General features: G+C 44.3%; 3 protein-coding genes and 1 pseudogene across 15 annotated transcripts in view; 1 reads left to right on the top strand and 3 right to left on the bottom strand.

Moving 5' to 3' along the window:
- The window catches only part of Acbd5 (acyl-CoA binding domain containing 5), a 32,598-nt gene extending 32,086 nt beyond the window's left edge, over nt 1–512 (bottom strand). For both annotated transcript variants that reach the window (XM_048367943.1, XM_048367942.1), the window contains exon 1: nt 398–512. The gene's annotated coding sequence lies outside the window, so the exon portion shown is untranslated. The remainder of the gene's footprint in view (nt 1–397) is intronic.
- A 3,933-nt stretch (nt 513–4,445) lies between these two features.
- Nucleotides 4,446–4,643, bottom strand: LOC125367385 (annotated as a pseudogene).
- A 4,570-nt stretch (nt 4,644–9,213) lies between these two features.
- LOC125367165 (NADH dehydrogenase [ubiquinone] 1 beta subcomplex subunit 1) lies at nt 9,214–9,455 on the bottom strand. The gene has a single exon (XM_048367793.1). The coding sequence runs from the start codon at nt 9,382–9,384 to the stop codon at nt 9,214–9,216; it is 171 nt and encodes a 56-aa protein (XP_048223750.1). The 5' UTR covers nt 9,385–9,455.
- Nucleotides 9,456–12,197: 2,742 nt separating this feature from the next.
- The window catches only part of Abi1 (abl interactor 1), an 84,206-nt gene continuing 70,777 nt past the window's right edge, over nt 12,198–25,626 (top strand). For 4 of the 12 annotated variants that reach the window (XM_048367873.1, XM_048367877.1, XM_048367881.1 and 1 more), the window contains exon 1: nt 12,230–12,464. In XM_048367873.1, coding sequence (XP_048223830.1) covers nt 12,348–12,464 — 117 coding nt within the window. In that variant the 5' untranslated portion in view covers nt 12,230–12,347. Of the gene's footprint in view, nt 12,465–25,626 lie in introns of all 12 variants that reach the window. The other 8 variants (XM_048367875.1, XM_048367879.1, XM_048367882.1 and 5 more) reach the window with 4 other exon arrangements.

Here is a 25,626-nt window from a genome sequence, read left to right on the forward strand (position 1 = left end):
CCCGAGGAAAGGCGGCCGAGGGGACTCATCCCTTCCTCCGGTCCCTGGAAGCCGGGACACAGCCTTCCCGCCCTGCGGACGAGGACGTTAGGCTCTGGGAGCGAAATCCGCTTGGCTAGTCGGTCCCAGAAAGGGGTGCCCAGGGCCTTGGCCCACCAGCACCGGCCGCGCGCCCCCGGGCATGTACACAGCACCCCCAGGCGTATGGGGGAAGCGGACAGGGGTACCGCGGGGGGCGGGGGGGGGCGGACCGGCGTCCCGCGGCCCCGAAACCTCAAGGGTCGCCCGGTTATAAACGTCTTTATCGGCTCAGGACGGGTCAAGGGGGTGACTAACACAAATCTAGATGTGGACCGTAGGTGACTCCGGGCCTCGGAGCCGCGAGGCCGGCATTTACCTTGGTACTTGCCGGGCAGGGCCCGTCCGGTAAGGTCCCCGACGCCCGCCCCTCGCCCGGCCCCGCGGGCTTGTGGGAAATGTAGTCCTCCCCGCAGCACTTCCGCACTCTGCCTTCCGCCCACTGGTGTTCCTCCCACCTCTTCCGGTCTTGCCGGAACTCCTATTTGGGCGGGGCGGGGCGGGGGGTGGGGGGGAGAGAGTGATGGGAATGTCTTCTTCTCGCCGGGTCGCGTTAGACACTGTGTGCCGGGAATGCAGAGACTGCCCTTCTGACTGTCTGATGATCCGAGGTCGCCCGAGGGTGTCTCCAGTGAGGAAACCGAGACAGATAAAAGCTTGACTTGCCCCAGGTCCCACAATTTAACCAGTAGCAGAGCCAGGAGTCAGTCAACCCTCCAGCGGGAGACAGAACTTTCCTAATGTAGTCTATGCATTGCTCCCTCTTTTTATTTTCTTCTTGTTCTTAGGTACGTCTCAAGCGTGCATACTTATATATAAAAAAAAAGGACTTGGGGGTTTTATTTCTAACCTAAGACTTCATTTTAATAAGGCTGATGTTTAAGGCCACCTCACAGGTTATGTTAACCTTTAGGTAATTTAGTGTCTGCATTTTCTAGTGATTGCATTGAATTCCATTAGATGGTTGTATGGATTTTCTGTTGTGGAGAATAAGGATAACTTGTAAACAAAGAAAAGTTATTCAGGTTAATGAAAGGCAGCTTTTTTTGCTAAGAAGTGTAAACGATCTGTGTCTACTAATGGATGAATACAGAAAATGTGTGTATGGGGGCTGGGGATATGGCCTAGTGGCAAGAGTGCTTGCCTCGTATACATGAGGCCCTGGGTTCGATTCCCCAGCACCACATATACAAAAAACGGCCAGAAGTGGCGCTGTGGCTCAAGTGGCAGAATGCTAGCCTTGAGCAAAAAGAAGCCAGGGACAGTGCTCAGGCCCTGAGTCCAAGCCCCAGGACTGGCCAAAAAAAAAAAAAAAAAAGAAAGAAAGAAAGAAAATGTGTGTATGTATGCACTGAAATACTATTCGACTTTAAGAAGTGAAATCCTGTCATATGTGATAACAGAACTTAGAGATCATTAGATTCGACGAAATAGGCTCGGCACAGAAAGGCTCTCTGCAGGTGTGGAATATAAAAAGTTAAACTCGGAATTTGAGAGGTGCAAGGTACTTACCAGAACTTGCAGTAGAGAGACTGGGAAAAGTTTGGTAAGTGATTACTAAGTTAGAGTTACTTAAGGGCAAGAAGTTCAGATGTGATTACACAGTAGAATGTTTACAGATAGTGATCATGTACTATATATGTCAAAAATGTAGACTATGCCAGGCGCTGTTGGCTCATGCCTCTAATCCTACCTACTCAGGAGGCTGAAATCTGAGGATCTCGACTCCAAGCCAGCCCGGGAAAGTACATCAGATTCTTGCCTACAATCAACCACCAGAAAACCAGAAGTGGTGCTGTGACTCAAGTGGTAGAATGCTGACCTTGAGCTGAAGTGTGCCAAGCCCAGAGTTCAGACCCCATGACCGACAAAAAAAAAAGTAGGTTAAAAAGTTTGAGATTGGGGCTGGGAAAATGCCTAGTGGTAGAGTGCTTGCCTCACATACATGAAGCCCTGGGTTCAATTCCTCAGCACCACACAGATAGAAAAAGCAAGAAGTGGTGGTGTGTCTCAAGTGGTAGAGTGCTAGCCTTGAGCAAAAAGAAGCGAGGGACAGTGCTCAGGCCCTGAGTTCAAGCCCCAGGACTGGCAAAAAGAAAAAAAGTTTGAGGTTCTCACCATAAAAAGATATGAAAAGTGAGCAGGATGCTGGTGGCTCATGCCTATAATCCTAGCGACTCAAGAGGCTGAGCTCTAATAATTGCAGTTTAAAGCCAACGCCAGCAGGGAAGTCCTTGAGACTCTCATCTGTAACAAACTACTTAGAAAAAGCTGGAAATGGTCCTGTGATTCAAGCAGTAGAGTGCTATCTTTGTTTTGTTTGTTTTTTGCCAGTCCTGGCGCTTGAAATCAGGGCCTGAGCACTGTCCCTGGCTTCTTTTTGCTCAAGGCTAGCACTCTACCACTTGAGCCACAGCGACACTTCTGGCCGTTTTCTGTATATGTGGTGCTGAGGAATCGAACCCAGGGCCTCATGTATATGAGGCAAGCACTCTTGCCACTAGGCCATATCCCCAGCCCCCCATTAACTTTTTTTTTTTTTTTTTTTTTTGCCAGTCCTGGGCCTTGGACTCAGGGCCTGAGCACTGTCCCTGGCCTCTTTTTTGCTCAAGGCTAGCACTCTGCCACTTGAGCCACAGCGCCCCTTCTGGCCGTTTTCTGTATATGTGGTGCTGGGGAATCGAACCTAGGGCCTCGTGTATCCGAGGCAGGCACTCTTGCCACTAGGCTATATCCCCAGCCCCCCATTAACTTTTTTTAATGATCCTCTTAGGTACTCCTTGAGAGTATCTAGAGATTACAAATCTTTTCAAGAAAGTTACATATAGGGCTGGGGATTTATCTACTCAGGTAGCTGAGATCTGAAGACTGCAGTTCGAAACCAGCCCAGGAAGCAGTGAGACCTTATCTCCAATTAACCACTAAAAAGTCAAAAGGAGAGACAGGCCTCAAGTGGCAAGATTTCAGCCTTGAATGAAAAAGCCCAAGCCCTGAGTTCAAGCCCCAGTACTAGCACACATACAAAAAAATGGGGGCGGGGGGGGGGGAGCAGGCAAAAGAGTTTAAGGCCAGTTTGGGCCACATAGTGAAATTCATTCTATCTGAAAAAAAGAAGCAAAAAGAAAAAAGTCAAGCATAGAATCCTAGCTGCTTGGGAGGCCGAGATGGGTTGAGGGGGGCGGTTGAGAGGGGGGCAGTTGAGAGGGGGGCAGTTGGCCTCAAACTGAGGGAAAAGAAGTTTGTGCAACTCCATCCCAATAGATGACTGGGCCCAGAGGTGCCCTGTCACCCACAGGACAACGAGAAGCCCAAGGAGGACAATCAGAACCCAGCCCAGCCCAGGCAGAAGTAGCGACACTGTGGAAAACAATCCCTTGTGGAAAGCACTGGAGGTGTGGCCCGCGTGAATCCGTGCCCCCCTAACAAATGCTGAGACCCCAAGCTCAGTCCTCAGTACTGAAAACAAAAACGTTGTCATTCAAGTCATATTTTTGTGGAGAATTCAAGTCTTTGTACTTATTTCGGGGAAGACAAATTCAGTGAACTGTTTTCAGCCAAAATTAGAACTAAAAGGCTGTACTGTTTCTCCTTAGAGACTAAAGACTTTCCTTCCTGCAATAGACCAGCGCGTTCAATAGCAGGGAAAATGGAATAGCCCTGAACAAAAACACCCCAAAAACCTAGTTCTCAGCCTGGTGTTTATAACGTATGCCTCACGCCTGTAATCCTAGCTATTCAGAAAGCAAGGATCTAAGGATTGTGGTTCGAACCCAGCCCACGTAGACCAGTCAGCCTGGGCCAGGAAAGTCCATGGGACTCTTACCTCCAATTATACAGGTGTTTTTTTTTCCCCCCTCTGGTGTTTGTTTTTATTCACCATGTTTCCTAAGGGAGTTTTAATTTCTGTTATCCACTGAGAAGTTGGAAGAAAGCACTGCCTAGATTCCTCTTCATGATTTCGGTCTTCTCTACACAGTGGCTCACAGACAACCTCAATCTCCACACATCTAAATTCTGCTTCTGACACACACAAAAATGTTTTCAAATTTTGGAAATCCTTTTCTCACAAGAAACATCTGAGTTTCACGACTTGCTACAGAAAAGAAAATGGGAAAACGGACATTCTCTTTTCATTCTTGACATAATAGTTTACTTTCTCTCCAGAGAAAATCAATATCTCAAAATAAAGGTAGAAAAATAAGATTAAGTCACATCCTGTGTGGTAGGAAAAAAGCACATTACATGTTTGTTTTTTTTGTATGCCTTGGAAACACAGGCATAATTTATTTTGAACTATCAAGGAGGAGGACAAGAGCTGCTTCCTGAAAGTGTATAAAGCACTTTTGTGTTTATTTATTTATTAACTTACCACTCAGACTGCATTCTTTCACACCTACTCTCCCCAAGGAAGAGAAGACAGTCATCAGTGGAAAATAGAAGTTGTACAAAAGCAACCACACCTAGAGCCGGCTTCACACTCAAGTGTTAGTATGGTTCCTCAGCTTTTCATGATGAGACACTTTTCTTTTTCTTTATCGGGGAGGAGAGGACAAAAAGTCAGTCCTGGGCTTGAACTCAGGGCCTGAGCGTTGTCTCTGGGCTTCTTTTGCTCAAGGCTAGTGCTCTACCACTTGAGCCACAGCTCCATTTCTAGCTTTTTTTGGTAATTTAGTGTGATAACCATCTCGCTGTCCTTCTTTCCAGGGCTGTAGGCAAACCCAGATCCTCAGGTCTCAGCCTCCCCAGTAGCAGGGATTAAAGGTGTGACCAATGCCACTCAGTTTGAAACACTTTTCTAGTACTGAACAAATAGAAAAGGTCTCTGAAAGACCACCTTTTGTGCGTTTTCTTTCTTTCTTCATTACTTGATTTGTTTATTGTGTGTGTATGTACTGGTCCTAGGGGTTGAACTCATAGCCTAAGTGCTGTCCCTGAGTTTTTTTGCTCAAAGCTATCACTCTTCTACTTGAGCCACAGTTCCATTTCTGTTTTTTTTGTTTTGGGGGGGGTTGGGGTTTTTTTTTAGTGGTTAATTGGAGATAAGAGAAATTGCCCATGCTAGCTTTGAATCAAGATCCTTAGATCTCAGCCTCCTGAGTAGCTAGGATTACTGACCTGAGCCCCAGGCACTGGCTTTATTTTATTTGTTGTTTGTTCTTGTACTGATGCGAGATATCAGGAGCTTACCATCTCTCGCTTTTTTTTTTTTTCTGCTGAAAGCTGTCACTTAAGCTTCCACTTTTGGCTTTTTGCTGGCTAATTGGAGATGATAATCATTCTGATTTGGCTTTGAACCTTAATCTGCAGATGTCAGCCTCCAGAGTAACTACGATTACAGATGTGTGTCCCCAGCACCTAGCTGGGCTAATTTTATTTTAAAACTTTTTGTTGTTGTTGTTTTTGTGTGTGTGTGTGTGTGTGTGTGTGTGTGTGTGTGTGTGTGTGTGTAAATTAAAGCCAGGGCCTCACACACACTGAACAACAGTCATTACACTGCTGTCCACCCTCAACCTGTGCTAAGCTTAAAAGGGTATCTTTTCCTCTGAGTGACTGCCACCCAAGCATTGGCTTTCAGCGTGGCCACCTACCTAGATCCTACAGCCAGGCATGTAGGTAATACCAGTACACAATGGTCTTGGATAGTGCCAAGATAATGTACATATTTATTGTAAAATCTCCCCAGGTTGAAATTGGCAGCTATGATCGTTGTTCCTTTGATTGTCTTCTCTCACATTGAGAACTTCTTCACTAATGTCAGAATAATGCAGTTACCTTTCGGCCACTGCTGTTTCTCTCTCTCTCTCTCTCTCTCTCTCTCTCTCTCTCTCTCTCTCTCTCTCTCTCTCTCTCTCTCTCTCTCTCTGTTTTTGCCAGTGCTGGGCCTTGAACTCAGGGCTTGAGCACTGTCCCTGGCTTCTTTTTGCTCAAGGCTAGCACTCTACCACTTGAGCTACAGCACCACTCCGGCGTTTTCTGTTTATGTGGTGCTGAGGAATCGAACCCAAGGCTTCATGCATGCTTGGCAAGCACACTACCACTAAGCCACATTCCCAGCCCCAGATTTTCTTTTTGAGGAACATGGATTTCATACTCAGTAATTTAAAAATTATTGAAAAGAATCAATGTAAGATATCACAGGAAATGTACACACTGCCCTATTATGTAACTGTCTCCCTTTTGCACAACACCTTGTCAAAAAATTTAATAAATAAATAAATTTTAACCCACAAAAAAAGGAAAATAATCAAATCTCAGATTCTTTTTCAGTCATGGGGCTTGAACTCTGTACCTGAGCTCTGTCCTTGACCTATGTCCCTGAACTCTTCAGCTCAAGGCTAGTGCTCTACCACTTGAGCCATAGTGCCACTTGCAGTTTTCTGCTGATTAATTGGAGATAAGAATCTCAAGTAATTTCCTGCTCAGGCTAGCTTTGAACCATGATCCTCAGATCTCTGCCTCCTGAGTAGCTAGGATCACAGCCAGGAGCCACTGGTGCCTGGCTCAAGTTCTTTCCCCCCCCACCCCCCAGTCCTGGGGCTTGAACTCAGTGCCTGAGTAGTGTCCCTAGCTTCTTTTTGCTCAAAGCTAGCACTCTACCTCTTGAGCCACACAACTTCTGGTTTTCTGGTTGTTAATTGGAGATAAGAGTCTCACAGGCTTTCCTGTGCAGTCTGGCTTTGAACCCTGATCCTCAGATCTCAGCCTCCTGAGTAGCTAGCATTACAGGTGTGAGCCTCCAGCTCCCCTTTTTAGAACTTTTTTTTTTTTTAACTCATAGCAAGCATTCTACCACTCGAGCGACACTTCCACTTTTGGCTTTTTTGCTAGTTAATTGGAGACAACAGTCTTACAGACTTCTTTGTGCAGGCTGCCTTTGAACCGAGATCCCCTTCCCTGCCTCCCCTCCAACAATATTTATTTGTTTATTTTGGTGACAGTACTGTGGCTTGAACTTCACTACTGATGCTGTCCTGTATCTTTTTTTTTTTTTTTTTGCCCCACAATGGTGCTCTGCCACTTGAGCCACAGCTCTACTTCTGGCTCTCTGGTGGCTAGTTGGAGACAAGAGTCTCATGGAGGGGCTGGGGATATGGCCTAGTGGCAAGAGTGCTTGCCTCGTACATGAAGCCCTGGGTTCGATTCCCCAGCACCACATAGATAGAAAATGGCCAGAAGTCGGGGCTGGGGATATGGCCTAGTGGCAAGAGTGCCTGTCTCATATACATGAGGCCCTGGGTTCAATTCCCCAGAACCACATATACAGAAAATGGCCAGAAGTGGCGCTGTGGCTCAAGTGGCAGAGTGCTAGCCTTGAGCAAAAAGAAGCCAGGGACAGTGCTCAGGCCCAGAGTCCAAGCCCCAGGACTGGCCAAAAAAAAAAAAATGGCCAGAAGTGGCGCTGTGACTCAAGTGGTAGAGTGCTAGCCTTGAGCAAAAAAGAAGCCAGGGACAGTGCTCAGGCCCTGAGTCCAAGGCCCAGGACTGGCAAAAGAAAGAAAAAAAGAGTCTCATGGATTTTCCTGCCTGGGCTGGCTTCAAGCCGTGATCTGTGATCCTCACATCTCAGCTTCCTGAGTAGCAAGGATTACAGGTGTGAGCCACCAGAGCCCAGCTTGGTAATGTTATTTCAATAAGAAAGAAGGAAAAGAAATAAATTGAAGGCTGGAGTCGGTCACTCACACCTCTAATACCTAGCTTCTTGGGAGGCTGAGATCTGAGAATCATGGTTGAAAGCTAGCCAGACCAAACAACTCTGTGAGACTCTCATCTCCTATTAACTAACAAAAAGTTAAGAAATGGAATTATGGCTTAGTGGTAGAGATCCAGCTGTGAATGGAAGAACCCAAAGAGGAGTGCAAAGCTTTGCCAGGAGTTGGTGGCTTAGAGGCTGAGATCTGAGGATGGCAGTTCAGAGCCAGCATGGCCAGGGAAGTCTCTGAGACTCTTATCTCCAATTAAGCACCACAAAAACAGTAAATAGAGCTGTGGGTCAAGTGGTAGAGCATTAGATTTGGGCAGAAAAGCTCAAGGACAGAGACCAGGGTCTGAATTCAAGCCCCAGGACCAACACACACACACACACACACACACACACACACACACACACAGTGGTCGAATTTCAGAATGTCACTTAACTCCCTGTTATATTTTAGATATGAAATGTCCCCCTACAGTGTTCATGTGTTGTAAGTTTGGTCTTCAGTTGTTGGTATTAGGAGAGGGGAGAGGACTATGAGGGTGCTAACTTCTTCAATGGATTAACCTACTCAGTTCTGGCTAAGCGGGGCCGTGGAAAGAGGTAGGTTACAGGGAACCTGCATTTGGAAGGCATGTCTTGTTGCCTGACGAGTTTTTCTCTTTCTCTGCTTCCTGGCATCAGAAGATAAGCTTTGTTCCAATGTACACTCCCTGACAAGATGTTCTGATTTATCTCATGCCCACAGCAATGGGACCAAGTGACGGGGGACTGAAATCTCTGAAACAGAGCCAAAAGAAATATTTCCTCCTTCAAGTTGTTTTCCTCAGGGATTTTGTCACACGCTAGGCAGATGATTAATGCTCCTTCGAAATCAAATGTATAGGATTTTTTTTCTGAATTAAATAAATGTTTTTATTTCTCCCATTTTAGAAATGTCAACATTCAGGCTGGGAATATGGGCTAGTGGCAAGAGTGCTTGCCTCCCATACATGAAGCCCTGGGTTGGATTCCCCAGCACCACATATATAGAAAATGGCCAAAAGTGGCGCTGTGGCTCAAGTGGTAGAGTGCTAGCCTTGAGCAAGAAGAAGCCAGGGGCAGTGCTCAGGCCCTGAGTCCAAGGTCCAGGACTGGTAAAAAAAAAAAAAAAAAAGAAAGAAAGAAAGTGAACATTGGGGCTGGGGATATGGCCTAGTGGCAAGAGTGCCTGCCTCATATACATGAGGCCTTGGGTTCGATTCCCCAGAACCACATATACAGAAAATGGCCAGAAGTGGTGCTGTGGCTCAAGTGGCAGAGTGCTGGCCTTGAGCAAAAAGAAGCCAGGGACAGTGCTCAGGCCCTGAGTCCAAGCCCCAGGACTGGCCAAAAAAACAAAAAAAAAAAACAAAAAAAAAACAAAGAAAGTGAACATTCTGAGATAAGCCAGTCTACTTTCAAGTGACTTCTTCATTAGGTCTCAGTTCCCGTCTAGATAACATACTCTTGTCCCGGAAGGCAGTTAGCTTTTCGTCACTCTTTTTGTCTAGATAACATCCAAGTAAAAATCCTGAAGGGACCAATATATGAACCCAATGGTCACGTACAAGCTGAAGGAAATTAACCATGACTGCTGCAGCCCGACCCAGCCCGAGTGCCGACCACAACCAGACCACCAAGGGCAGCTGCAGCGGACTCTGTGACCTGCACAGGCAGTCAAATGTATAGGTTTAACCCCCACTATATGAGATGTGATTGTACTACGTAGTTAATAAAGTAATAATGTAACTAGATGTTAGTAGTTCATCCCTGTATTTCATAGCTTCTCAGAAGCTGAGATCCGGAAGATGGTAATTCAAAGGCAGCCTGAGAAGGAAAGTAATGAGACTTTATCTCCAAAATAACCAGGAAAAAACCAGGCTGAAAGCATGGCTCAAGTGGTAGAGCACCACCTGAAGAAACAAATCAAGCAAGCTTAGGAACCTAAGAGGAACAAAAAGGAAAAGAAAAAAGACAGGAAAACAAAGGAAGCTAGTACGGCTGGGAGCGTGGCTTAGTGGTAGGTAGAGTGCGTGCCTAGCATGCATGAAGCCCTGGGTTCGATTCCTCAGGACCACATAAACAGAAAAAGCCAAAAATGGTGCTGTGGCTCAAGTGGTAGAGGAATAGCCTTGACATAGAAAGGCTGGGACAGAGCCCAGGCCCTGAGTTCAAGCCCCAGGACTGGCAAAAAAAAAAAAATTAAAAAGGAAACTAGGTACCAGGGGCTCATGCCTATAATCCTAGCTACTCTGGAGATTCGAAGTCAGCCCACGTAGAAAAAGTCCGTGGGAGCCTCTTATCTCCACCTAGCCACTCAAAAGCTGGAAGTGGAGCTGTGGCTCAAAGATGGTAGGGTGTTAGCCTTGAGAAGCTACCAGGATATAAAGACACAGGATGAAGACAAGCATCGGCCAAGTCAAAGAGCGAAACCTCAGGAGAAACCAAACCTGGCAACAACTGTCGTGGAGCCGTCAGCCTCTAGAACTGGGGAAAAGTGTTCTGTTATGGCAACCTTCGCAGACTAAGAAATGTGATGCTTGGAAGTTGCTCACTGCCATAACCAAAACCTAACTGTGGGGAACAGAAACTTTGGAGAACTGAGTATTAATGTTTAGGCATTATTTAATGCTTAGTATGTGGAGGTAATATTCACAGTGCAGACATATGTCTTTCATGGCCTAGCAGTGCCACCTTTGAGTACAAGACTTCCCTGGGGCTGGGAATATGGCCTAGTGGCAAGAGTGCTTGCCTCCTACACATGAAGCTCTCGGTTCAATTCCCCAGCACCACATATATGGAAAACGGCCAGAAGTGGCGCTGTGGCTCAGGTGGCAGAGTGCTAGCCTTGAGCAAAAAGAAGCCAGGGACAGTGCTCAAGCCCTGAGTCCAAGCCCCAGGACTGGCCAAAAAAAAAAAAAGAAAACAAAACAAATTTTTAAAAAAGGAAGTTGCAATATTGTCTTATTCACTGTAATCCTAATTATAGCAGTGGCAGACACAAAGACCTTGTCATGGGAGTTCAGGGAAGTGTTTGGTTTTTTGTTTTTGTTTTTGTTTTTTTACCAGTCCTGGGCCTTGGACTCAGGGCCTGAGCACTGTCCCTTGCTTCTTTTTGCTCAAGGCTAGCACTCTACCACTTGAGCCACAGCGCCACTTCTGGCCGTTTTCTGTATATGTGGTGCTGGGGAACTGAACCCAGGGCTTCATGTATAGGAGGTGAGCACTCTTGCCACTAGGCCATATTCCCAGTCCCAGATGTCATTTTTATTTTTATTTTTCCAGTCCTGGGTTTAGGAACTCAGGGCCTGAGCACTGTCCCTGGTTTCTTTTTTGCTCAAGGCTAGCACTCTGCCACTTGAGCCACTGCTGGTCTTTTCTATATATGTGGTGCTGAGGTACAAGAGGCAAGCACTCTTCCCACCAGGCCATATTCCCAGCCCCTAAGTCAGTTTCTCTTTCAGATCTTGGACACTCTTTTTTTTTTTTTTTTTTCTGATTTGGAATGGAGTTTGAACCGAGTCCCTGACTTGTGAGGCAGGCAGTGTACCTCTGGAGCCGCACCTCCCGTCCCCTTAGATACTTTTCAATAGCTCATTCTTCCGGAAGAACGTGATGTTCCCGAGGAAGGCTCGACATAAAGGATCTCTTGAGACTCTCCCGAAGCCAGGGATGCTGGAAAACAAAAAAAGGACTGTGCCCAACCGAGGGAGAAGCAGCAAGTGTGCACGCCCGAAGAACTGAAGGAAGACGGACGCAGAGTCCGAGATGAAAGGGGACAGAAAGGCAGTGGGAATATGTGTGTTTATGTTAAAATTGTGATTTTTTTTTTTTTAAGAGTGCAAGGCGTCCTGGTGTAACTCGTGCCTCCAGTGTCCAGCGCAGGGCTCGGGGATTTCCTGAACCTCCCACGGATCGCTGGGGGCCGATCGGAGCCCGAGCCCCACGTGCTCGCTCAGAGGACACGGGGGAAGGTTTTCATGGGTGGACGGCCCTGACTGATCCACTGACATTTCCCTGATGGATCAAGCTGTGCCAAGTTCCTCGCTCTTCCCCGGGCACCGCACCGACGGCCGTCCTCTGGAATCACTCCCTAGCGCCACCTCCTGGCGCCATCAGGAAACTTCGAACCTAAACCACCGCGGTGGGTGGGACTTGACTTGCCAATCCTCCGGGCGCATGCGCTTTGAGGAGGAAGCCACATTGTGCGAAACTACAATTCCCAGAAGCCCATGCTACAAGGAAATAACCCCCCCCACAAACCCGTGCGTGGAGTCCCGTGGGAGGTGGGGGGGGAGGGGAGAAGGAAGGGCAGAAAAAAAAAAAAAACAACGAAGACTCGCGAGAGAATGAGGTTCTGGCGGCTGCGCGCAGAGGGTGGAGGAGGGCGGGGCGCGTGAGGAGGAAGGGGAGGCGGCGCCGTCCCACAATACCCGGCGGGAGGGCGGGCGCGCGGCGGGTATCCGGGCTGCGGGGCGGCGCGAGCCTCGGCGGACCGTGCCGCCTCTTGTGTCTCCGGAACGCGAGAGGAAGCGATGCGGAGCGGTGGAAAATGGCAGAGCTGCAGATGTTGCTAGAGGAGGAGATCCCGTCCGGCAAGAGGGCGCTGATAGAGAGTTACCAGAACCTGACGCGGGTGGCGGACTACTGTGAGAACAACTACATACAGGTGAGGCGCGCGGGCCGGCCGGCGGGCGGGCCGAGCGGGGACCCGCGGCCGGAGGGACCGGCCCACCGGGCGGGGTGGGGGAGCTGCCCCGGACCCCCGCCGCCGCCGCCGCCCCGGCCGGGCCCCCCGGCCCCCTGGCCCCCGGCCCCGGCGGGGAGCCAGCCCGCGGCCGGGCGGAGGGAGTCGGGCTGCCATACAGGAAGTGGCTGCGGTTCCAGCCGCCCGGAGCCCAGAGAAAATGGGCGAGGGAGCCCTCAGCCCTCAGCCCGCAACCGGGCGTCCCCCCCACCCCACCCCGCCGCCGGCTCCCCCGCGGGCTCGCTCCCCGCAGGCTGCGCGGCTCCCCTCCTCGCCCCAGCAGCCTCCCGCTCGCGGGGGGGGGGGTCCCGTCGGGGGGCGGAGGGGGACCCCCTAACTGCCACTCCGCCGTCTCTGCGCCCGGACAGGGCTCTAGAGGAAAGGGCCGGGACGAGGTGCGGGGCGCAGCCGAAGAAGGGAGCGGAAAAGGCAGTGTGTGTGAGTGTGTGAGTGTGTGTGAGTGTGTCTGGGCCGAGGGTGGGGTGGGGGCGGTTATGTCAGTGCAGCCGAGAGGGTGTGTCCTTTATTTATTTATTTATTTTTAAGAATTTTTGTCGTGAGTCACATCGCGCAGACCTCCCCGAGGGGAGAAGGAAGCGGGCGTGTGAGCCAAGTTCATCTTAAAAATGCCTTTAATTGAGGGTTTGTCAATCTGCGTGCTTGCCCATTTAAAAAAGAAATGTTTCCCGTCCCTTCTCAGCATTTTCACTTCTGCCTCTCGTATATGTTGTATTCTCGTTATTATTAAACAGAGGTTAGTGAATACTACTTGGGGGGGAAAAATGTCTTAAATATTCTCTTCTTCCTCCCCAAAGTTCTTCAACTCCTGGCTTCAGGAGTTAACTTACAATAGAAATACCTGTTATTGTCAATGGATTAGACAACTCTTGGAACCTTCATTGTAACAGGTTCTCATTGGTTTCTTTTTTAGTTTGGTGATTTGGAACGAATTGTTGCGCATGATCATTTTAGCCTGTGGATCTCTAATTGTGTGAACTTAACAGCTTTCAGCAGAAGCAGCCTTTTGTATCAATATTAAAGGTGAAAAGTTAGCTTGTTGTTGGTAAGGCAAGACCTAAAGTTGTTTTGAAAGGTTGGAGTTACTACAGTTTAGAACAAATATGTATACCACGTGATTAATCATGATTTTTTTTAATCATAAGTTTAATCAGTAGTTTCTGTGTTGGCAAATTCTTCTTTGTTTTATTAGTGGGTGATGCTGTCTTCAGAATATGTTGAGTGTTTCTCAGAGTCTATGTTAGTAACATTGTACCTTCAGTAGCACTACTAGGAGTTTATCTTTGCAACTTTTTTTTTCAAGCTTTCAATTTAAGGAATTTTACTGATAAGTAAACTTGTTGAATGCTTGCCATGTTTCTAGACATGGTGTTTTTCCAAGTGTGATTTAGCCTTTAAAAACGTCTTTTAAAACCTTGTAGAAATAGGGATAAAGTGTGAAAACAGAAAAGGGATCTTGTAACTTACTAATATTAAACATGTGCAACTTCCGTTCAACATAATGTAAAGATTTTGACCTGAGATGGCCCTTGATATTCTAAAAGTTTTAAAAAAGATCATGAAAATAGCTGGGGCCCTGGTGGCAGGAGGCTGAGATCTAAGGATCACTATTAGAAGCCAGCTGGCCCAGGAAAGTCTGTGAGACTCCATTTAACCACCAAAAAACCAGAAGTGGAACGGTGACTCAAGAGGTAGAATGTTAATCTTGAGCAGAAAATATCAGTGACAATTCCCAGGCCCTGAATTCAAGCCTCATGACTGGCACACACACAGGCACGCACACAGATAGATGATGTTGAAAAGGAAACCAAAGGAAATGAAATTGCCTTGCTTTTGAATACTCATTTCTTCTCTGTATGTAAGTCAGCAGATAAGTACTCTATGGAGGGTGGCTTCTTTCTGTTTTGCATATTGGGAAATCTGACAAGTACATTGTGTGGTAACTGGTACTTGTTGCCAACTGTTGGTAACCCTAACGTGTTTTAACCTGTTGGTTGTCTATTTCTTTTTTCAGGTAGTCATGTTCTGCAGTGCTATTTCCTCACCTCTGAGCCCCCTTACCTTTTCTCCTGCTAATGTCACGTAACGTAGAAGCACTTAAAAACTTCATTAGTAATATTCCTGATAGGAAAGATCATGCTAATAATCACATAGTTTCTTATATTAACAAATATTGGAGCCTAGTGCTCAGAACCAGACTCAGTGGCCCTAAGGTTGTGGGGGTTTTGTTTGTTTTTTTGGTCCTAAACCTGACTCATGAGGTATTCCCCTCTTACTGGGTTGAAATGTGGGTGGGGAAGTAAGATTCACACATAGATAGCAATGATTATCACAATACCTTTGTAGCTCTTAAACTCTGTGAAGTAGGCCATTAGTTGTCTTGCTAAGGAGTTTAGAGGGGTCAAGCTCAGACAAGCTCAAAAAATGATGTATATGTTCATGTGGTTGGTGTTGCTGCTGATTTTGGTGTTATGAATGAGGAACAAATAGTACTAGAAATAGCCATTTGGGTGTCTGTTGAGATCTTATTATAGCCTTTCTGTGACTGATTGGGCTATAAATAATACTCTTCATAAATGTATTTCTTCTTAGGGAAAGGATGTAGATACTTATGTTTTGAGTTTTTTTTTTCCTTCTTTTTTTTTGTACGTGTCTCAGGCCAGCTTCACTCTCCAGATCCTCTTATCTCAGCCTCTTGAAGCAAAGTGTGGGATTACAGAGATAGATATACTACATACCCAGCTGAGAAACTGTGTGTGCTTGTGCGTGCGTGTACATACATATTCTGACTAAGTTTTGAACTCAGGACCTTGGGCTCTTTCCAGTTTTTTGTTTACAGCTGATACTTTGCCACCTAAGCCAGGCCTCTACTCTGGCATTTTTACTGGTTAATTGCAGATGGAATCTCCCAGACTTTTTTGCTCAGGTTGAGTTTGAACCAGGATTCTCCAGGTCTCTGTCTCCTAAATAGCTGGTATTATGGGCGTGAGTTCAGCTTCCAGCTTGAGAATTTTTACACTCTCCGTGAATTGTTACTGCTTTCATTTTTTCCCTCTTTTTGGGGGGGCGGCTGGGTTTTTAAAATCCTTGGCTTGATAGGCAGGCTAGACTGCCACTTGAGCCATGTCCCCAGCCCTTTTTACTTGGTTGTTTTTTACATAGAGTTACCATTATTCTCCCCTGGCCCAACTTGGGCCACTGTGTATGCTGCCCATGTAGATGGGATGACAGGCACATAGCGCCACACCCAGCTTGTTCGTTGGGATGGAGTCTCAAAAACTTTTTTTTTTTGCCAGGAATGGCCTCAATTTTCCTTCCTTTCTAAATACACCTCATGTGTAGGTGAGATGTAATTGGGATTGAAATGTGAGCACTTTCTTTATTGGGTGATTTTTATCGCGACAATTCAGTATTTTCTCATATGTTTTGAAAGTGCAGTCTTGTTCCACTAAAATGTTTTGGCTGTAGTGAAGTTGAATCATTGGAGCTGCTTATTAAATGCTTTTGGTGCCTTATTGACTTGAACTGTATTATTAATATCAGAAATACTCAAAAGATTACACTGACTTATAAAGAGGACAAAATGTAAAAGATATGGAAGTGATATTAAAAATAATGTTTTTATATAAACAAATATTTGGCATTCCCATCTTCTATTGGTTAGAACAAGATCAAATTTTTTCTTACAAGTTATAGCAAGGACAATCACTGCTTACCTTGAGCACACTTAGGTATCTGCCTTTACTCTGTTCTTGGTTTCTGTTATGGGGACTATTTTGAGGAATAGGAAGAAAAGAAAGCTAAGTGAAGAGGAGTAGAAATTACTTAAGAAAAGTTTCTCAGGGTACAGATTATTAGGTTGGGTAATGACAGGGAAGTGTTCTATATAACTTAACTTTTCAATTTGATTTAATTTTTCTGCTGGGAATTCTAACAACAAGAGCTTTAATGAGGTAACAGGTATGTTCTAATCATTAGTCTCATAGTGGTCTTATAGTGAGCACATTAGTTTGTTTCACACAGTTCCCATGACATTTGCTTCCTTTACACATTCAGTTGTGGATAGGAGGTAAATTATGAGTAGGAGCAGGTTGGGGAAAGCCTGATCTTTTTGTTGATAGACCATTTATGCTACATAATGGACTATATCACTTAATTTTTTTAATTAAACTTTTTTCTTTATTGTCAAAGTGTGGTACAGAGGGGTTACAGATTCATATGTAAGGCAGTGAGTACATTTCTTGTTATATCACTCAATTCTTGTCTGTGCTTTTCTCCCACTCCTTTTTCCTGTCCTTTTCTTTCTCCTCTCTCACCTTTCTTTCCTTTTTACTTTGTCTTTCGGTAACAGATGAATAATCTGTTTGAAGACATTAAACATCTATCCTAAAGTTCAGTAGTTGTATGAAATAATGCATAGAGTCAGACCTAGATTTTCAAATTCTGAAACTTAAATTTTGTGTGTGTATTGGTACTTGGACATGAACTCAAGGCCTTGCACTTTTTGAGTTTCAGGACTGGTGTTGTTCTACTTCAGCTGTGTGTATACACTTTCAGCTTTTTGCTGGTTAACTGGAGTCTCATGAATTTGTCTGCTTGGCCTGGCCTCAAACCTTGATCCTCAGAGCTCAGCCTCCTGAGTAGCTGAGACTACAGGTGTGAGCCAACAGTACCTGGCTCTTAGTGTATTATTTTTTTTTTAATAAGTCATGAATAGGTTGCTTCTTGCAACATTGGGGTTAAAAAAGGATGTGTAAAGGGCTGGGAGTACAGCTCCGTGGTAGTGGGTCTAGAGTGTATGTTTAGCATGCTCAGACTTTAGCACCAAACAAACAGAAAATGTATGTGAAGAGGATGGATAGAGTAGAGGGTGTATTGTATTCTCATTCCTTAGTGACCAGGATGTAGGACCCCAGAGGATACTAAAAAAAAAAAATCCCTGGGTGTTCAAATTCCTTATAAGAAATGGCATAGTATTTAACATATAACCTACGTACATCCCATATATTTTAAATGATTCCTAGTTTAGTTGAACAGAGTACAATGTAAATGCTATGTAAATGGTATGTAGTACTGTCCAGTGAGTAGTGGCGATAAAGTGTGTACATATCCAATACAGATTAAGGTTTTTAAAAATAATACTTTGGATGAATGGTTGGTTGAATTCACAACTGCTGAACCTGCAGAAAAGGAGGGCAGACTGCAATTGATTGTGTTTAGTGAGTGAATATCTACTCTGTCATAATATTTTATAGTTGCTTTGTACTTAATCCATATGAATATTCCATGATAAGTGATGCTCTCTTATAGGTGAGGAAATTAGAACTCAGACAAGCTAAATTTTGTTTTGTATAACAGTTATTAACGGGAGGACAGAATTTCTGTCGAACTCTGACAAACTACGGGCTATGCACTTTTCATATCATTGTTTCCACATGAATGAATCTAGAACTCAGACTAGTTCAGAAATGAATAGACTCTTGTTGGACAAGTGTGGGAGCCTAACAACTCTTGTACAGTTGAACAATTTTTCTGAATTATAAAACAGGTATGTTTAAAATTTGGAGACTTGCTTGTAAAGTTTCCAAGAAAGATAGTAGTTTCAGCATTTGAAATGTTGACTATAGGAACAGCCTAATTTTTTCATTCAGCTCTGGATTCTCTTCCTTTCTGTGCCTCTCTTTGCTTGTTTTGATTTGGTGTTGCAGGTTTTTTAAAAAAAAATTATTTTTGCTAGTCCTGGGGCTTGAATTCAGGGCCTGGGCACTGTCCCTGAGGTTCCTTTGCACACGGCTGGCACTCTACCACTTGAGCCACAGCACCACTTCCGTCTTTTCCCATTTATACTAGGCAAGCACTAAGCCACATTCCCAGCCCGATGTTGCAGTTGGTATAAGACAATTTGTAGAGTAAATAGAGGCTAACCAAATAAATGTCTTGATATTTTGAATAAATCTGATTTATGTACAAACCAGATATGAGGAAATTCAAAATGATTGAGAAGGAAAAGTTAGAAGTTTTAGAGTTGGGGCTAGGAATATAGCTTAGTGGTAGAGTGCTTGCCTAGCATGTGTGAAGCCCTGGGTTCCATTCCTCAGTAGTACTACATAAACAGAAAAAGCCAGAAGTGGTAATATGGCTCAAGTGGTAGAGTGCTAGCCTTAAGCAAAAAGAAGCCAGGGACAGTGCTCAGGCCCTGAGTTCAAGCCCCAGGACTGGCACACACACAAAAATAAATTTAGAGTTGCACTTTGAAAGATTTAGTAAAGCAGTAGCTAGAAAAGTTGAGATGTAAATTGAACATTTAACTGAAGTAGGCCTGGGTTTTTTGTTGTTGTTGTTTTTTGCCAGTCCTGGGCCTTGGACTCAGGGCCTGAGCACTGTCCCTGGCTTCTTTTTTTTTTTTCTCAAGGCTAGCACTCTGCCACTTGAGCCGCAGCGCCACTTCTGGCCATTTTCTGTATATGTGGTGCTGGGGAATCGAACTGAGGGCTTCATGTATACGAGTCAAGCGCTCTTGCCACTAGGCCATATCCCCAGCCCAGGCCTGGGTTTTTTATGAGAGATCCTCAGGTACTTGTTCAGGTGACCCATACCACGTCACAGTGTGCTTAATGCTTTTGCCAAGCATGTAGGGCGGAGCAGGACCTGACCTATCATCTGAACAGTGTTCACGAATGTCTCAGGTTGTAGATGAGTAAACAAGTTTAGTGTAAGGCGCTGAGTGTAAGCCCTGATGCTGGCAGAAAGAAAGAAAAAAGGGAATGAAAAATGGCAGGCAAATTACAACTAAATGTTATTATAAGATACTTGAAATGTTTTTTCTAATGTTTTTTATGTTGATTGTAATGTTTTGAAGTTATGCTTTGACAGTACTAACAGTTGAGCGTCCAAACTGTAGTCATTGAGATCTTGCTATTTAAGTAAGGTACAAAGATAGAAATTAGTGATAGAAAGTTAGGAATTTTTTTCAGCACATGATGGAGAAGATAAGACACCAGAATAATACCATTTATTGGATTTTTTTTTCATTTATTGGATTTTGATTTAATAATAAGTTGGTCTTTTTTTTTTCTGAGTAGTGGTGGTAAAGGGGCTTGAATTTAGGGCTTTTACTTGGCTTTTTCACTCAAGGCTGGCATTCTACCACTTGAGCTACATCTCCACTGAATCACATCTCCTCTTCCAGCTTCTACTGATTAATAAAGCGTCTCATGATTTGTCTGCCCAGTCTGGCTTTGGACCTCAATCCTCAGATCTCAGCTCCTGAGTAGCTAGCATTATGGCATGAACCACTAGCACCTGGCTTACTTCTTACATCTTCTCATTCCTTCTCTGTTACTGAACTTGTGAAGTTGAAATGGAAATGTTTCATGTCACTCCCATATAAGAAAACTCCTTCATTCACCCATCTAGTAACTAACCTAACTTTTCCTTTATGGCTTAACCAACTTTAATTAAAACAGTTGCCAAAATCTTTCTCCATCTACCAGTTTGCATTTGCTGTTTTATTTAAGTTATCATTCATTTCTACTGCTTCACTGAATTTTGCTCAGTATCTTTCATGATGGAAAGCTTTTTGGACATTATTTCTTTCTCATCTTGTCGTCTTAGCATCATTTCACATTCTTCCCCTCCTCTCCCTCTACCCCGTCCCCACCCCACCCCCATGGGATCTAGCTATGCTTAGGCTGACTCAAATTTGGATCTTCCTGTGTGGCTGGAATTATAAGTTTGCCTACGGAGTCCATGAGACATTTATCTTCAATTAACTCAGAAAATGGTGAAGGTGAAGCTGTGGTTCAAGTGGTAGAGTGTGAGCCTTAAGCAAAAAAGCTCAGGGACAGTGCCTAGGTCCTGAGTTCAAGCCCCAGTGGACTGGACAAAGAAAAAAGTTTTGAGAGAATAAAGTTGGCTCACTTGCCCTTCAGCTGTCTGCAATATGAGGACATAGCCAGAGCCCTTTATCAGACTCAATGTGGTCACTACTTTAATCTTGTTTCTCAGACTTTAGAACTGTGTAAAATAACTTTCTGTTGTTTATAAATTACTCATTTTAGTATTTTGCTGTAATAGTACAAACTGACTAAAATACAGGATTCCCTCAGTGTGGTCTAAGAATCTTTATATAACAGCTTTTGTTGCTTTACGCTTGCTGCATTCATCTCATTGGACTCATGTTACAAGTTTTATTGGCTTTTTAGTTAAAAACAAAACAAAAAAAAGGGCTGGGAACATGGCCTAGTGGTATAATGTTTCCCTCCTATACATGAAGCCCTGTGTTCGATTCCCCAGCACCACATATATAGAAAACGGCCAGAGGTGGCGCTGTGGCCCAAGTGGCAGAGTGCTAGCCTTGAGCAAAAAGAAGCCAGGGACAGTGCTCAAGCCCTGAGTTCAAGCCCCAGGACTGACAACAAACTACAAACAACCTCTCATTCTGCTCAGCAAATGTTTTCTGACTCGAAAACTCATTCCTTTTGATCTGAATATTACTCATTTGTTAGATTTTTCCTTGTAGTTCATACATTAACTACTCATTTGGTAAAAATCCTCTGAATACCTACGTGTTAGTTACTATTTTAGGTATATAGAGATACAAATACTGAGCATGACCAAGTCCATATTCTTAGGAAGTTTTCCTTATGGAAAAGAGGGGATAGATAATATACACCAAAAAATTTAGTATTTCAGATAAATGAAGTTGTGCTTAAATAATTAAGTACAATGAGATGGGGCTAGAATATGGGGGTTGGGAAGGAGAACTTTGTTATGAAGGTTAGGAAGTCCTTGGAGGTAATTAGCTAAAATTTGAGGCATTGAAAAGACATCTTCAGTGTGAATATATATGGAATAGTTGTGATACAAGAAAGATCTTTCTAAGGGTATTGTGACCCAGGGGCAGTTATTGAGAGACCAGAAGAGAGAGTGGGGAGATTACCAGAGGCCAGTTTATGTAATGCCCTGTGGGTCTTGGGAGGAGGTTACATTTATTGTGAGTATGATGGAGTTATCATTGGAAATACTGAAGCTCTTCTGTATTTTTTTTTTTTTTTTTTGGCCAGTCCTGGGCCTTGGACTCAGGGCCTGAGCACTGTCCCTGGCTTCTTCCCGCTCAAGGCTAGCACTCTGCCACTTGAGCCACAGCGCCGCTTCTGGCCGTTTTCTGTATATGTGGTGCTGGGGAATCGAACCTAGGGCCTCGTGTATCCGAGGCAGGTACTCTTGCCACTAGGCTATATCCCCAGCCCCATCTCTCCTGTATTTTTGGTATTAATACTGGAGTTTGAACTCAGGGATTTGCACTCTTGCTTTTTTTTTTTTTTTCCCTCAAGGCTGGTATACTACCACTTGAGCCACACTTCTACATCTAGCTTTTTTTTTTTATTGTCAAAGTGAAGTACAGGTGGGTTGCAGTTTCATATGTAAGGCAAATATATTTTTTTCTATTTATTTTTTAATTAAATTTTATTGACAAGGTGATGTGCAAAGGGGGTACAGTTACATAATAAGGTAGTGAGCACATTTCTTGTTACACCCTCATTTTTCTTTCCCTTCCCTAGTTCAGGTAAGCATATATACAATATCCAGTGTACCAAAATCATATACAGTAACCACGTAGGGTATGCCACAGGAAATTCACTTAGAACATTAAACGTACTGACAACAATAGAATCCTTCTGTGTCCTTCTCTTGGAGTTATTTTTGCTTATCTTCATCTTATATAATCATGTGTACATAGCTGTTGAGCTATTGTGATCCACTGATAGGTCTATCCTAGACCATTTTATGTTTGTTTAGTAGTGTTTGGTTTTACATAATGTAAAGTTGCTGACCCAAACGTGGAAATACCATTTGAAAAGAAGTTTGTTATTTTGCAGACCTGGTCTCTACTGTCTCCCCCCGCCTCCCCAACAGTCAAGGAGACCCTGGTTCTAGGCTTGTCTCGCTCAACATTATTTGTTCAAGCTCTGACCATTTCCCTGTGAATACCAATATTTTATCATTTCTAATCGCTCTGTAGTATTCCATTGTGTACAGGTACCACATTTTTCTACATCTAGCTTTTTGCTGGTTTAAGAGGACATAAGAGTATCAAGATACATATGCCTAGGCTGGCTTCAAATGGCATTCCTTAGATCTCAGCCACCTGAGTAACTAGGATTACAGATGTGGGCCCCCAATACTCAGCAGATGTAAAGTTGTTTATGCAAGAATTCTCTTAGCATAGTATGTATTCTATGCTATGCTAATTATTTTGTATAGATACCTAAATTCGGGGTCTTACTGTTGTGTAAATTTCACCTCTGATGAAACTGCTGTGCTACTTTGTATAGATTTTAGCCCTACCAAAAATTTAGTAATGTTTGTATAAGTTTGATTCTTAAGCAGTTCAAATGATATGAAGCTGTAAGAAATACTGACTTTAAATACTAACTTTAAAATGATGTAATAAAGAGGCATAGTGAGTGCTACAAACCTACAATCTCAGCATTTGTAAGACTGAGACAAGATAATCTTGAGCCTGGGCTACATAGTGAGAACCGGTCTCAAAAAATGGAACAAGGAGTCAGAAGGCTCATGTAGTAGAATGCTTCCTTAGCAAGCTCTAGGGTCTGAGATCAGTGTTGTTAAAAAAAACAAAACACCCCACAACAAACAAACAGAAACACCAGGAACTACCTCAAGTGGTGGAATGTTTGCTTAGCAAGTGCCAGACCTGAAGTCAACACCTGACCTCCCCCCCCATAGCAAAATATGCAGTAATCATTTATCTCTAATCCTGTTCTCAGGTTATCTTAGTTTCTTTTTCTTTTTTTTTTTTTTTTTTTGGCCAGTCCTGGGGCTTGGATTCAGGGCCTGAGCACTGTCCCTGGCTTCTTCTTGCTCAAGGCTAGCACTCTGCCACTTGAGCCACAGCGCCACTTCTGGCCGTTTTCTGTATATGTGGTGCTGGGGAATCGAACCCAGGGCCTCATGTATACGAGGCAAGCACTCTAGCCACTAGGCCATATCCCCAGCCCCTTGCCATCCTTTTTGTTTTTGCTTTTCTTATTTCTCCTTTCTTTCCCTTTCCCTTTCCCTTCCCCTCCTTCCTTTCATTATTTCTCTTCCTCTCTCTCCTTCCTTTACCCTGCCCCTTTTTTTGAGACAGGGATCTCACTAAGTTGCCCAACTTGCCCTCAAAGTTCAGGTTCCAAATGATCCTGCACTTCAGCCTCTCAAGTAGTTGGCATTATGATTGTGTAGCATAGTATGCCTGGCTCAGCAGGTTTTTACATCCTTATGTGTGTCAGAGCAGGTTGGCAATTACATATAATCTTTTTCCTCAGGGGATTTTCTTTTGTGTCCTCTACTGATCAAGTAGATCATAAAGTATAATTATACCCAAGGAAAGCACTTGTTGATATGAGGCTATATCTTAGGTGCCTCTAGTGAGCTTGGTGTGGCAAAGAAGTAATATTGGAGTGCATATCTGAAAAATGAATATGAATTAACACTTGGTAATAAGAGGATTAGCATGTACACAGGTCCAAAGGTGAGAGAAAGCAAAGTGCCTCTTTGAACACTATATAAGGTGGTGTAGCGAGAACAATGAATAGAGCATGATCTTTCAGGATGTAGGGAGGAACCTTAGTAAGCAAGGCCCAGTCTGCTGTGTTAAGAATTTTTGTCTTTTCTGGTGAGGGTGATGGGAGGGCATTGCAAGTTTTATGCAGTGCAGTGACACCTTTTTAAGAAAAATATTACTTTTATTGAGAATGGAGAACAGATCGTAAGGAGTATTGTATTATAGATTTGAGGAAAGTCAATGATTGAGGAGGAAAAGTTAGAATTTTTAGAATTGGGGCTAGGAATGTGGCTTAGCGTTAGAGTGCTTGCCTAGCATGCATGAAGCCCTGGGTTCCATTCCTCAGCACCACATAAACAGAAAAATCCAGAACTGGCACCGTCGCTCGAGGTAGAGTGCTAGCCTTGAGCAAAAAGAAGCCAGGAATAGTGCTCAGGCCCTGAGTTCCAAGTATTTATTCATTTAATTAAAAAATTTTTTTTTTTTTTTTTTGCCAGTCCTGGGGTGTGGACTTGGGGCCTGAGCACTGTCCTTGGCTTCTTCTTCTTTTTTTTTTTTTGGCCAGTCCTGGGCCTTGGTCTCAGGGCCTGAGCACCGTTCCTGGCTTCTTCCCGCTCAAGGCTAGCACTCTGCCACCTGAGCCACAGCGCCCCTTCTGACCGTTTTCCATATATGTGGTGCTGGGGAATTGAACTGAGAGCTTCATGTGTAGGAAGCAAGCACTCTTACCACTAGGCCATATTCCCAGCCCCTTGGCTTCTTTTGATCAAGGCTAGCACTCTATCTCTTGAGCCACAGCGCCACTTCCAGCTTTTTTCTATATATGCGGTGCTGAGGAATCGAACCCAGGGCTTCATGTATACGAGTCGAGCACTTTGCCACTAGGCCATATTCCCAGCCCCCAAGTATTTATATATAAATAAGGAAATAGTCTCTATAAAATAAATGTGTTTTGAAATGTGTGTATGTATGTGTGTGTGTGTGTGTGTGTGTGCCCATCCTGGGGCTTGAACTCAGGTCCTGGGCACTGTCTCTGAGCCTTTTTGCTCAACACTAATAATCTACCACTTGAACCACAGCTGCACTTTTGGATTTTTTTGTGGTTAGAGACCAGAGCCTTATGGTCTTTCTTTCTGGGTGGGCTTCAAACCACGATCTTCAGATCTCAGCCTTCTGAGTAGCTAGGATTATGGGCACAAGCCACCAGTGCTTTGGCCTTTTTGAATAGTTTTTAGTTTGGGCAGTGAGAATTTTGAGAAAGAGAAAATGTCAAGCAACATTAAAAAAGTATAAAGGTAATTAATATGATCCTACAAAAGATTGAAATAATACGGTTGTAACAAAAGCAAAACCTAAATCTTCTTTCTTTTCTCTGTTCTGTATTTATCCTCCGCTCCCAGACTGTTGTCAAGTTTGTTTCATATGATTCCAGTTTTTGTACAGAAGATGAGGTTACTTGGGAAGACTTATCTTGCCTTAGTGCAGGCTAGATTG

This window comes from Perognathus longimembris, chromosome 18 (genome assembly GCF_023159225.1).
Source record: "Perognathus longimembris pacificus isolate PPM17 chromosome 18, ASM2315922v1, whole genome shotgun sequence".
NCBI lineage: Eukaryota > Metazoa > Chordata > Mammalia > Rodentia > Heteromyidae > Perognathus > Perognathus longimembris.